General features: G+C 39.3%; 2 protein-coding genes across 3 annotated transcripts in view; both read left to right on the forward strand.

The window, feature by feature from the left end:
• LOC111460773 (CLIP-associated protein-like) overlaps positions 1-2,930 on the forward strand; it is a 12,839-nt gene extending 9,909 nt beyond the window's left edge. For both annotated transcript variants that reach the window (XM_023104061.1, XM_023104062.1), the window contains exons 16-21: positions 1,350-1,454; positions 1,587-1,661; positions 1,748-1,816; positions 2,077-2,145; positions 2,232-2,333; positions 2,462-2,930. In XM_023104061.1, the coding sequence (XP_022959829.1) occupies positions 1,350-1,454; positions 1,587-1,661; positions 1,748-1,816; positions 2,077-2,145; positions 2,232-2,333; positions 2,462-2,623 (582 nt within the window). In that variant the 3' untranslated portion in view covers positions 2,624-2,930. The remainder of the gene's footprint in view (positions 1-1,349; positions 1,455-1,586; positions 1,662-1,747; positions 1,817-2,076; positions 2,146-2,231; positions 2,334-2,461) is intronic.
• Positions 2,931-6,017: 3,087 nt separating this feature from the next.
• LOC111460590 (chaperonin CPN60-2, mitochondrial-like) lies at positions 6,018-10,023 on the forward strand. The gene is made up of 17 exons (XM_023103784.1): positions 6,018-6,200; positions 6,287-6,311; positions 6,486-6,617; positions 6,787-6,946; positions 7,044-7,315; positions 7,516-7,620; positions 7,830-7,916; positions 8,002-8,091; positions 8,184-8,264; positions 8,361-8,429; positions 8,504-8,581; positions 8,683-8,778; positions 8,871-8,970; positions 9,149-9,252; positions 9,356-9,461; positions 9,578-9,656; positions 9,751-10,023. The coding sequence occupies exons 1-17, from the start codon at positions 6,163-6,165 to the stop codon at positions 9,848-9,850; spliced, it is 1,722 nt and encodes a 573-aa protein (XP_022959552.1). The 5' UTR covers positions 6,018-6,162; the 3' UTR covers positions 9,851-10,023.
• The last annotated feature ends 661 nt before the right edge of the window (positions 10,024-10,684 follow it).

Consider the following 10,684-nt stretch of genomic DNA (forward strand, 5'->3'; position numbering starts at 1 on the left):
GGGGGGGGGGTTACTATCAGCTTATAGATGGGATGGGTAGTTTAGCTTGATCACTGAGGGACATCGTACTGTGTTGTAGAATTCAGTGTTTTAGAAGGGAGGTACCAACTCCTAGGCGTTCACTCTTTTGTCTGATTGAATGTGGCTCAGTTTTTTCATTAACTATTCTAAAACAACCTCTAAAATCTTAACGTTATTATATTTTAAAAAAATTCTGCATTTCTCTATTTTTGGTTGGTAGCTTTTTGTTCTTTCGGCTCCTTTTGTTTTGGGCTTTCCATTTTTGTTTCCTATTATTCTATTTCTTCTAGATGAAAGTTGGTTTCTTTGAAAAAAAAAGTTTGTGACAGTTCAACTACAGAACACATGGTTCCAACAGCAGGCGAAGTTAGGATCTACATACATATTTGGGAATCTTGTGGCAACGCTTGATATCTCATTCCATGTTCTTTGTTTGGACGAATTAGAAAGGAAGGAGAAAATTAAGAAGAAAGACAAAATTGTTACAATTTTCATGCTCGTTCCAAATTCGAAGTATCGTTTGTGCAAATAAAAGCTTCTTGTTACACGATTTCTTCTTTATATAGACAAATATAGTATCTATGGAGCAATTACTTAGAAGTATATTTTGTGCCGTAATTCTAACTGATTGCTTTTGTGTAATGCTAATCGATAAGGTTTTATTGGTAAGTGCTCTTGTATGAAGAAACCCATGTTTATAGAACTGAGTCCATTTGTTTGGAACATTTTGTTTTTCCAAGTGAAATCCTCCAACATATGAAAGAGGGAAAAAGTAGTTTCGTTGTTGTAGAACTCTCAAGGTCAAGCTTAACAATGACAACCATAGGGGTGTTCCAAAAATTCGATGACCCATAAAACCCGATTAATCCTACCCAAGTCTAAACTGAATGTATAGACTCGAGGGGCATTGTTGAAAGATCTGCCACCATACCTAACGTCTTCACAATAGTTCTCTTGTTTCTACCACCTTGAAAGCAATAGCAGCATTAGAACCCTGGTAACATTAGGAAATATCTCTTAGGGATTCTTGAACTGCAGTCAAAAGAATCCTTCTGATGAGGTGTATCTACACTTCATGCCACAGCACACCACTTTCGTGAGTACTGAATTCCATGTTCTTTCTTGGCTCTTCTGTAACTGATGCCAATGCCCCCTTTCAAGTGATGCCGTTCTGTTATCTTCTCTGTTCTGTTTTCCTAGTAATGCTTGAGTTTGATTATCAACTTATCCTTGCTTGACATTTAGCTATATGGTTGATCATATTTACGATTGAGAATTGTTTTGCCAGAGGTCCATTTTCATCTCATAGATTGTTTATCCATTTGCAGTACTTCAATCAAATTTTGACAGTGATACTGGAAGTGTTGGACAATTCTGATTCCTCTGTACGCGAGGTTGCTCTTACATTGATAACTGAAATGATTAAGAACCAGGTAAGTTAAATATGATTCTTCTGATGCTTTATGAGATGCTGCATTTATTGAACACAATTATTCAACATTTCCGTAATACATTTTTTCCTATTTAGTGAATTCTCATTTTTATCCTTCATTTTATGATTCCAGAGGGATTCAATGGAAGATTCTGTTGAGATCGTGATTGAGAAACTCCTCCATGTTACTAAGGACATTATTCCCAAAGTAACTGTTCTTAGCATTTTGAAACTTCTTTTGCTTGTTTTTACCCATCTAAAATTGCTCCCTCTTCCTTGCACCTTTATTTTCAGGTTTCAAATGATGCAGAGAATTGCCTGACCATCGTGTTATCTCAGTATGATCCATTCAGATGCTTAAGTGTATGTATATTTGCATTCTATTTTTCTCTTCATGGATATTACCTGCCCATAATTCATTTTCAGATACCTATTTCGTTGATAGTATATGGTATCAGGAAAAGATAAAAATAGCATCAGAGATACAGTTTTTTATTTTATTTTATTTATTTATTTATTAATCATTATTGTTTATAATTCTTTCGCATAGTTCTTTAGGTTTAGTATTATTCGCATAGTTCTTTAGGTTTAGTATAACATGGGCGATGTACTTCATTTTGCAGGTTATTGCTCCCTTGTTGGTTACTGAGGATGAGAAAACTCTTGTGACCTGCATCAATTGCTTGACAAAGGTTAATTCTTTTAGTGCCATCCTAGTTGCAATTTCTTTTAGCTGGGTCCCCTCTAAATTCTGACCTGCCGCTACTTGGGTTTTCAGCTCGTAGGTCGGCTCTCGCAAGAGGAGTTGATGACACAGTTGCCCACATTTTTGCCTGCTCTCTTTGAAGCATTTGGACATCAGAGTGCTGATGTGAGGAAGGTAATGGCCGCTACTTGGGTTTTCATTTTTCATTCTTGCTTCACTGGTATAACGAAAGAATGAAATAGAATAACAAAAGAAAGGTATTCATATCTCACATAGCCTTATTGACTGACAATTTGGTGCAGACTGTTGTGTTCTGTCTTGTTGACATCTACATAATGCTTGGGAAACAATTTTTGCCTCACTTGGAGGCACTCAACAGCACTCAGCTACGTTTGGTTACAATTTACGCCAATCGAATTTCGCAAGCTAGGACAGGAACCGCCATCAACGCCAATCATGATTAATGGGGAGTTTGCATGGTTCTAATGTTTTTCTGATGTGAACAAATATTGTTCGTATATTCCATCACCTCTTGGTGTAAGTTTGTATATTGTGTGCATACATTGTGGATGCTTTTTTTTCTCTCTTTTTTTTTTCTACCCATTATATATTCTTTTTCATGTCATTTTTCTTTCCTAGATGCCAGTTTGGTTTGGAGATCATTGTGTTTAAGACCCATTATGAAATTCAAATTATTGTGCCCAATTTTGTATTTTACAGGTCCAAAATATTATTTACATGTAATTGAATGGGGGAGGGGTTTTAATTTTATTTAATTTTATTTTATCCTTTTTCCTCTTAAATTAATTTAGGTTCTCATTTAAAAGTAGTCTATACTCTAAGGAAGATTAGCTCACTCCTGACTTAAAGGAAGATTAGCTCACTCCTTTTATTCTCACAGGTATGGACTTGTTTAAAAAGTTAGACCTTCCATTTAAAAGTTCGACCCAAACTAAAGATATATGCTCAATTTGCTCGAGTCATCAATTGGGCCTTCAAATTCAAGACTGCCATTGCCGTAAGTCCAAAACCCAGATCCAAATTGAGCCTTAAAATCATAACCCAAAAATCTAAATTGGGCCTTCAAATTCAAGAACCCATTTCCGTAAATCCAAAATCCGGATCCTAATGGGGCCTTAAAATCATAACCCAAAAATCGCAATTGGGCCTTAAGGTTCGAGGCAGCCCATTGACGTAAATCACAAACCCGGATCCGAATTGGGCCTAAAAAATTCTAACCTGAAAATCTAAATTGGGCCTCAGAATTCAAGAGAGCAATTTCCGCAATCCAAAACTCGGATCCGAATTGGGCCTTCAAATTGAAACCCAAAAATCTCAATCGGCCTTAAAATTCAACACAGCCCATTGCCGTAAATCCAAAACCCGGATCCGAATTGAGCCTGAAAATTGTAAGCCGAAAATCTCAATTGGGCCTGAAAATCCAGGCAGTCCATTGCCGTAAATCCAAAACCCGGATCCTAACTGGGCCTTAAAATTATAGCCCAAAAAGCTCAATTGGGCCATAAAATTCAAGACAGCCCATTTCTGTAAATCCAAAACCCGGATCCGAATTGGGCCTGAAAATTGTAAGCCGAAAATATCAATTGGGCCTGAATTTCAAGGCAGCCCATTGCCGTAAATCCAAATCCGGATCCTAACTGGGCCTGAGGCCTTAAAATTCAAGACAGCCCATTGTCGTAAATCCAAAACCCGGATCCGAATTGGGCCTGAAAATTGTAAGCCGAAAATCTCAATTGGGCCTGAAATTCTAGGCAGCCCATTGCCGTAAATCCAAAACCCGGATCCTAACTGGGCCTTAAATTATAGCCCAAAAAGCTCAATTGGGCCATAAAATTCAAGACAGCACATTTCCGTAAATCCAAAACCCGGATCCGAATTGGGCCTGAAAATTGTAAGCCGAAAATATCAATTGGGCCTTAATTTCCAGGCAGCCCATTGCCGTAAATCCAAATCCGGATCCTAACTGGGCCTGAGGCCTTAAAATTCAAGACAGCCCATTGTCGTAAATCCAAAACCCGGATCCGAACTGGGCCTGAAAATTGTAAGCCGAAAATCTCAATTGGGGCTTAAATTCCGGACAGCCCATTTACGTAAATCCAAAACCCGGATCCTAACTGGGCCATAAAATTATAACCCAGAAATCTCAATTGGGCCTTAAATTTCAAGACAGCCCATTGCCATAAATCCAAAACCTGATACTAATTGGGCCTGAAAATTGTAAGCCGAAAATACCAATTGGGCCTTAAATTCCAGGCAGCCCATTTCCCTCCATATTAACTTGGGCTTCCAGTTTGGGCCACCTTACTTCCACTTTCGGTTGGGCCTGAGTTTCCAGATTATCTTGAGATTCAGTTTTGGGCCACCTAAGTTCTACTTTGGGTTGGGTCTGAGTTTCCATATTATCTTGAGCTTCATGTTTGGGCCACCTCACTTCTACTTTGGTTGAGACTCAGTTTCCATATTAGCTTCGGTTTGATTTTACGAGCTCCAGATTTCCACATTGGGTTAGGCCTGAGTTTCCATATTAGCTTGGGCTTAATTTTTGGACCATTGAATTTCTACATTGGATTGGGCCTGAGTTTTTATATTAGCTTGGGCTTCAGTTTTGGGCCACATGAGTTCTACTTTGGGTTGGGCCTGAGTTTCCATATTAGCTTGGGCTTCATTTTTTGGCCACTGGACTTCTACATTGGTTTGGGCCTGAGTTTTCATATTTACTTGGGCTTCATTTTTGGGCCACCTGAGTACCGCTTTGGGTTGGGCCTGAGTTTCAATATTGGCTTGGTCTTCATTTTGGGCAACTGACTTCTACATTGGGGTGGGCTGAGTTTACATATTTTCTTGGGCTTCATTTTTGGGCAATCTGAGTTCTACTTTGGGTTGGGCCTGAGTTTCAATATTATCGTGGGCTTCATTCTTGGGCACCTGACTTTTACTCTGGGTTGGGCCTGAGTTTCCATATTAGCTTGGGCTTCAAGTTTGGGCCACCTCACTAATACTTTGGGTTGGGCCTGAGTTTCCATATTATATTGGGCTTCTTTTTTAGGCCTATTTAGTTCTACTTTGGGCTGGGCCTGAGTTTCCATATTATCTTGGGCTTCATTTTTGGCCACTGAATTATACATTGGGTTGGGCCTGCGTTTCAATATTATATTGGGCTTCCGTTTTGGGCCACCTGAGTTCTACTTTGGGTTGGGCCTGAGTTTCCATATTAGCTTGGGCTTCATTTTTGGGCCACTGGACTTCTACTTTGGGTTGGGCCTGAGTTTCCATATTATCTTGGGCTTCAGTTTTGGGCCACCTGAGTTCTACTTTGTGTTGGGCTTGAGTTTCCATATTAGCTTGGGCTTGATTTATGGGCCACCGGATTTCTACATTGGATTGGGCCTGAGTTTTCACATTAGCTTGGGCTTTAGTTTTGGGCCACCTGACTTCTATTTGGGGTTGGGCCTTTGTTTCCATATTAGCTTGGGCTTCATTTTTGGGCCACCTGACTTCTATTTTGTGATGGGCCTGAGTTTTAATATTAGCTTGGGCTTCCGTTTTGGGCCACCTGACTTCTATTTTATGTTGGGCCTGAGTTTCCATATTAGCTCCGGCTTCAGTTTTGGTCCACCTGACTTCTATTTTTGTTGGGCCTGAGTTCCAATATTAGCTTGGGCTTCATTTTGGGCCACCTGACTTCTACATTGGTTTGGGCCTGAGTGTTCATATTTGCTTGGGCTTCATTTTTGGGCCTTACAATTTTAATCCAGAAATCGAAATTGGGCCTTAAAATTCAAGGCAGTCGTAAATCCAAAACCCGAATCGGAATTGGAGAAAATTTAATACCCATTTTCCCACCATAAACCCTATTTGTCGTTGCAGTTGTCTGCAGCCATTGCAGAGCTGAGCTAACTGAATTAACCTTTCCACTCGTTTCTTCTGCACCTTTCTCTTCTTTGCTCTTCTTCTCCATCTTCCCTGCAACTTCATTGCCACCATGCACCGCTTCGCCTGTGGCCTCGCCTCTAAAGCCAGGTACTTCACTACTTTTCACAACCTTCTTTCAATTGATTGTTTCTCATTCGTTTCTTTCTCATTTCCCTCCTCCTTTCTTCTTGAAGGTTGGCTAGGAACAGTGCCCATCAGGTATTTTACTCCGTATCTAATTCATTTTCTATAATGTGATCATGTTTTAATGCGCATTTTCGAGTAATGTCATGTGGTTACAATATATAATGTGAAGTTTGCTTCATTTTCATCAACTTCGACAGTTTTGTCAACTGGTATTGACAATTCTTTTTCCCGAATGAGGGATTTCAGATCAATTCTAGGTTGAACTGCAGTAGGAATTATGCAGCGAAGGACATTAAATTTGGGGTTGAAGCGCGCGCCTTGATGCTTAGGGGTGTTGAAGAGCTTGCAGATGCTGTCAAAGTTACAATGGGACCGAAAGTGAGTTGAACATGATCTAACTGTAAGACCTGTATGTATTTGTTGATTACTTTAGTGTTTAGTATATGATGATCACCAGTAGTAATCGACATATTAGGAGTGCACATGATCAGGCGTTCCATTTAGGTAGTTTACTGACTAAGTGTTCTTTCTCACTTGTTTTTAAAAGGGGCGTAATGTAGTGTTAGAGCAAAGTTATGGTGCCCCAAAAGTGACGAAAGATGGTGTTACTGTTGCAAAGAGCATTGAATTCAAAGATAAAGTAAAAAATATTGGTGCAAGTTTGGTGAAGCAGGTTGCAAATGCTACCAATGATGTGGCAGGAGATGGTGAGTAGTTGAAAACGTTCAAGAGGAGCGTGTTTTTCATGTGGTCTAAACAGAACAGGTGCAGTCACTGACATGAAGCTCCTTTCTCTTGTTTCAGGTACAACATGTGCAACGGTTCTTACTCGTGCAATATTTACTGAAGGATGTAAATCTGTGGCTGCTGGAGTGAACGCTATGGACTTGAGACGTGGGATTACTATGGCAGTTGATTCTGTTATTACAACTCTGAAGAGCAGAGCCCGGATGATCAGTACATCTGAAGAAATCGCCCAGGTTGGAACAATATCAGCTAATGGAGAACGAGAGATTGGTGAGCTAATAGCTAAGGCTATGGAAAAAGTAGGAAAGGAGGGAGTTATCACCATTTCAGTAAGTTATTTCAAACTCTCTCTTGTGTTCCACTATTTGTTTGTATAATACCTGGATGTCTTTAATAGCTTGTGGCTCTTTGGCTTACGGATTTGACTTAATCGACGTCTGAGTTCATAGTCCCGATTCATTTTCCGAGTCCTAAAATTCCTTTATGTCTAGCGTGAGAGCTATCTATCTCTTTCTCCATTTCTTTGCAGGAGGGTAACACACTCGATAATGAATTGGAGATCGTTGAGGGAATGAAGCTGGACAGGGGTTTCATATCTCCTTATTTTATTACCAACCAGAAAAACCAAAAATGTGTAAGGATTTAGTCACTTGGTTATTTTTTTTGTGATTCATCATGGTGTGGTTTTGTCTCGTCTTCCGATTCATGTTCATATTCATATATTAACTTCGGGACTGGGTTCGGGGACTTGACATTTAGCTTTCGATAATGACCTTTACAGATTTTCACATCTTATTCAGCGTTATAAATTATGATAGACTTCTCGATTGTTTCGTCTTACAGGAATTGGAAGATCCACTAATTTTAATACACGAAAAGAAAATCTCAAATTTAAATGCTGTGGTAAAAGTCTTGGAGTTAGCTCTGAAGGTAACCTATCCTTTTTAGTGGATGTTGACTGTGAGTTTAGTCTGAATATCACTGCTTAACAGTATGTCTTCCATTTTCACCTTAGAGGCAAAGACCTTTACTTATTGTTGCTGAAGATGTGGAAAGTGATGCATTAGCTACCCTTATTTTAAACAAGTTACGTGCTGGTATTAAGGTAACATAAATGTTCTTAGTTACATGCTAAATTTTAGTGGTAACAATGGATATACCAACTAAAATGGTGTTTATCACTTAAACGAACGTAAGGTTTGCGCAATTAAAGCTCCCGGGTTCGGAGATAATAGGAAGGCTAGTATGCAGGATTTGGCAATTCTCACAGGAGGCCAGGTAGACTTTCTGACAATTTGCATCTCTTCCACCATGTTTTTCTTGAAGATCTCATATTCAATTATACTTTTTGTTTCTTTTTACGTTGAATATCAGGTCATAACTGAGGAACTTGGTCTAGATCTTGAAAAAGTTGGTGCTGAATCATTGGGTTCATGCAAAAAGGTGAAATAATGTTACTTTTTTGCCACATCGTGATTATATTTCTAACATAATCAATGTTGTGCATATCGGCATAGGTTACGGTGTCGAAGGATGATACTGTAGTTCTTGATGGGGCTGGTGACAAGAAGGCGATTGAAGAACAGTCTGACCAGGTTTCATTTTCTTCATTGAATGTCATGTTATGTTTTGAATTTCGTTTGGTTCCTTGGTGCGTGAGTATACGAATAATTTCATGATCGAACGTGTGTGATAGTTGCGATCCTTGATTGAGTTGAGCACTTCAGACTATGACAAGGAAAAGCTGCAAGAACGGCTTGCAAAGCTTTCTGGCGGAGTTGCTGTTCTAAAGGTAAGTGTTTATGTCATGTAACTCAACTCGTTAAGGCATAAACATGCCAGCACTCCGCTTGATTCGAGCTCTCGACTCACGTTTTTTTCTAGATTGGTGGGGCTAGTGAAGCCGAAGTTGGGGAACGAAAGGATAGAGTCACCGATGCGCTAAATGCTACCAAAGCGGCCGTGGAGGAGGGAATTGTTGCTGGTAATGCCATCTTCTGAGATTATCTTTTTGGTTGGGATGGCTGAGAATTTGAAATGATAAATAATGTTCTATAACTTCATTCTTCATATCTTGTTGATGGGAGATTCGAAACCATCAGCATTATGATTACATCCAATTCGAAAAAACGAACTTGATATCTCGAGAGTTGGCATGGCAGGCGGTGGTGTCGCTCTGCTCTATGCATCAAAGGAGTTGGAGAAGTTGCATACTGCAAATTTTGATCAGAAGATTGGCGTTCAAATCATTCAAAACGCTCTAAAGGTTTCGAAATTTTTCATCCATATATTGAAACCACTATGCATTATGGATATGTTACAATCATATTGTACAAGTATCAGTTAACTTAAGGCTGCTTCATCTGCAGATGCCTATTTACACAATTGCTTCTAATGCCGGAGTTGAAGGAGCAGTTGTGGCCGGGAAGCTACTCGAACAGGACAATTCCGACCTTGGATACGACGCAGCTAAAGGTCTGTATATTACGCCCCACGACATACAAAATGAATAGCAAGGTTTCGTTTTGTTTGTTGCCAGCCAAAGTTCTTGCAACTTCTGCTTATATAGTCTCCTACATTTCTTCATTTAGGCGAATATGTAGACATGATCAAGGCTGGAATTATTGATCCCTTGAAAGTTATCAGAACCGCGCTAGTAGACGCCGCAAGGTAGCTTCGCTAGCCTCGCTCGAGATGCATTGTCTCTTAATGTTGTTATTATTTAAGCTTGGCTTGGCCCTTACAAGCTTTGCTATTGTCACAGTGTTTCTTCGCTACTGACGACGACGGAGGCCGTGGTGGCCGAACAAGCTAAGGATGATAAGGAAGCTGCCCCATCAATGGGAGGCGCCATGGGTTACTGAAACCGAACCCACCCCGATTTTGTTAACAATTGATCATTCATTTGCAGACCAATTCATAAGACATGTTTTTTCGACGACTTATTGCATCAATGGTTAGGTTGAGCCGAATTCATCGAGTTGAAATTTTTAGAAAAACGTCTTTCGAATCTAATAATCCAAGTCAATCTGAGGAACATGATGTGGACATCAGTCAGCCCAATCATCATCTGAAAAGCAGATGACACGGTATCAGGTGGAGGGTGAGGAAACAGTACAAAAGAGTGACGACAGTCCTTTTCAGAAAAAAATTTAATTGGGACAGAGCACATACAAGTACACGTAGATATCAAAATGCTGACCTGGCATTTTCTTCAACTTGCCACGATTGGCTACAAACATATACACGTGGATATCAAAATGCTGACTTGGCAGGTTCTTCAACTTGCCACGATTCGTAACTCACCCCTCTCTCTCCTGTCTGGGAATCACAACTCCAACACTGTTTTTTAGGATAATTTAATAAAAATATCTATGAAATTTATAGTTGTTTATATATATATATATATATATTAACTTTAAAATAATCAATAATATGGTTAAAACTAATAAATAAATAAATGCTGGGATATGAAAATAATGGGCATAAGAGATGCCAGGAAGAAGAGGGACAAAGCAATATGTAGAGAAAGGAGAAGAATGTGATAGCAACCCAATGTCTCTCACTCATACCCCCCTTTTCTCCACTTCTTTCGACAACAATATCTTTCTCATATTACCTCCCTTACCAACCACTCCCCCCCCTATATATATATATATATATATATATATATATATATATATATATATATATATATA

The sequence above is a fragment of the Cucurbita moschata genome, unplaced genomic scaffold, assembly GCF_002738365.1.
Source record: "Cucurbita moschata cultivar Rifu unplaced genomic scaffold, Cmos_1.0 Cmo_Scf00024, whole genome shotgun sequence".
Taxonomy (NCBI): Eukaryota; Viridiplantae; Streptophyta; class Magnoliopsida; order Cucurbitales; family Cucurbitaceae; genus Cucurbita; species Cucurbita moschata.

Coding starts and splice junctions, on each gene's coding strand:
- LOC111460590 (XM_023103784.1), top strand. CDS start 6,163: ATGCACCGCTTCGCCTGTGGCCTCGCCTCTAAAGCCAG. Junction 7,316..7,515: donor AGGGAGTTATCACCATTTCA/GTAAGTTATTTC, acceptor ATTTCTTTGCAG/GAGGGTAACACACTCGATAA. Junction 8,779..8,870: donor GCGGAGTTGCTGTTCTAAAG/GTAAGTGTTTAT, acceptor GTTTTTTTCTAG/ATTGGTGGGGCTAGTGAAGC.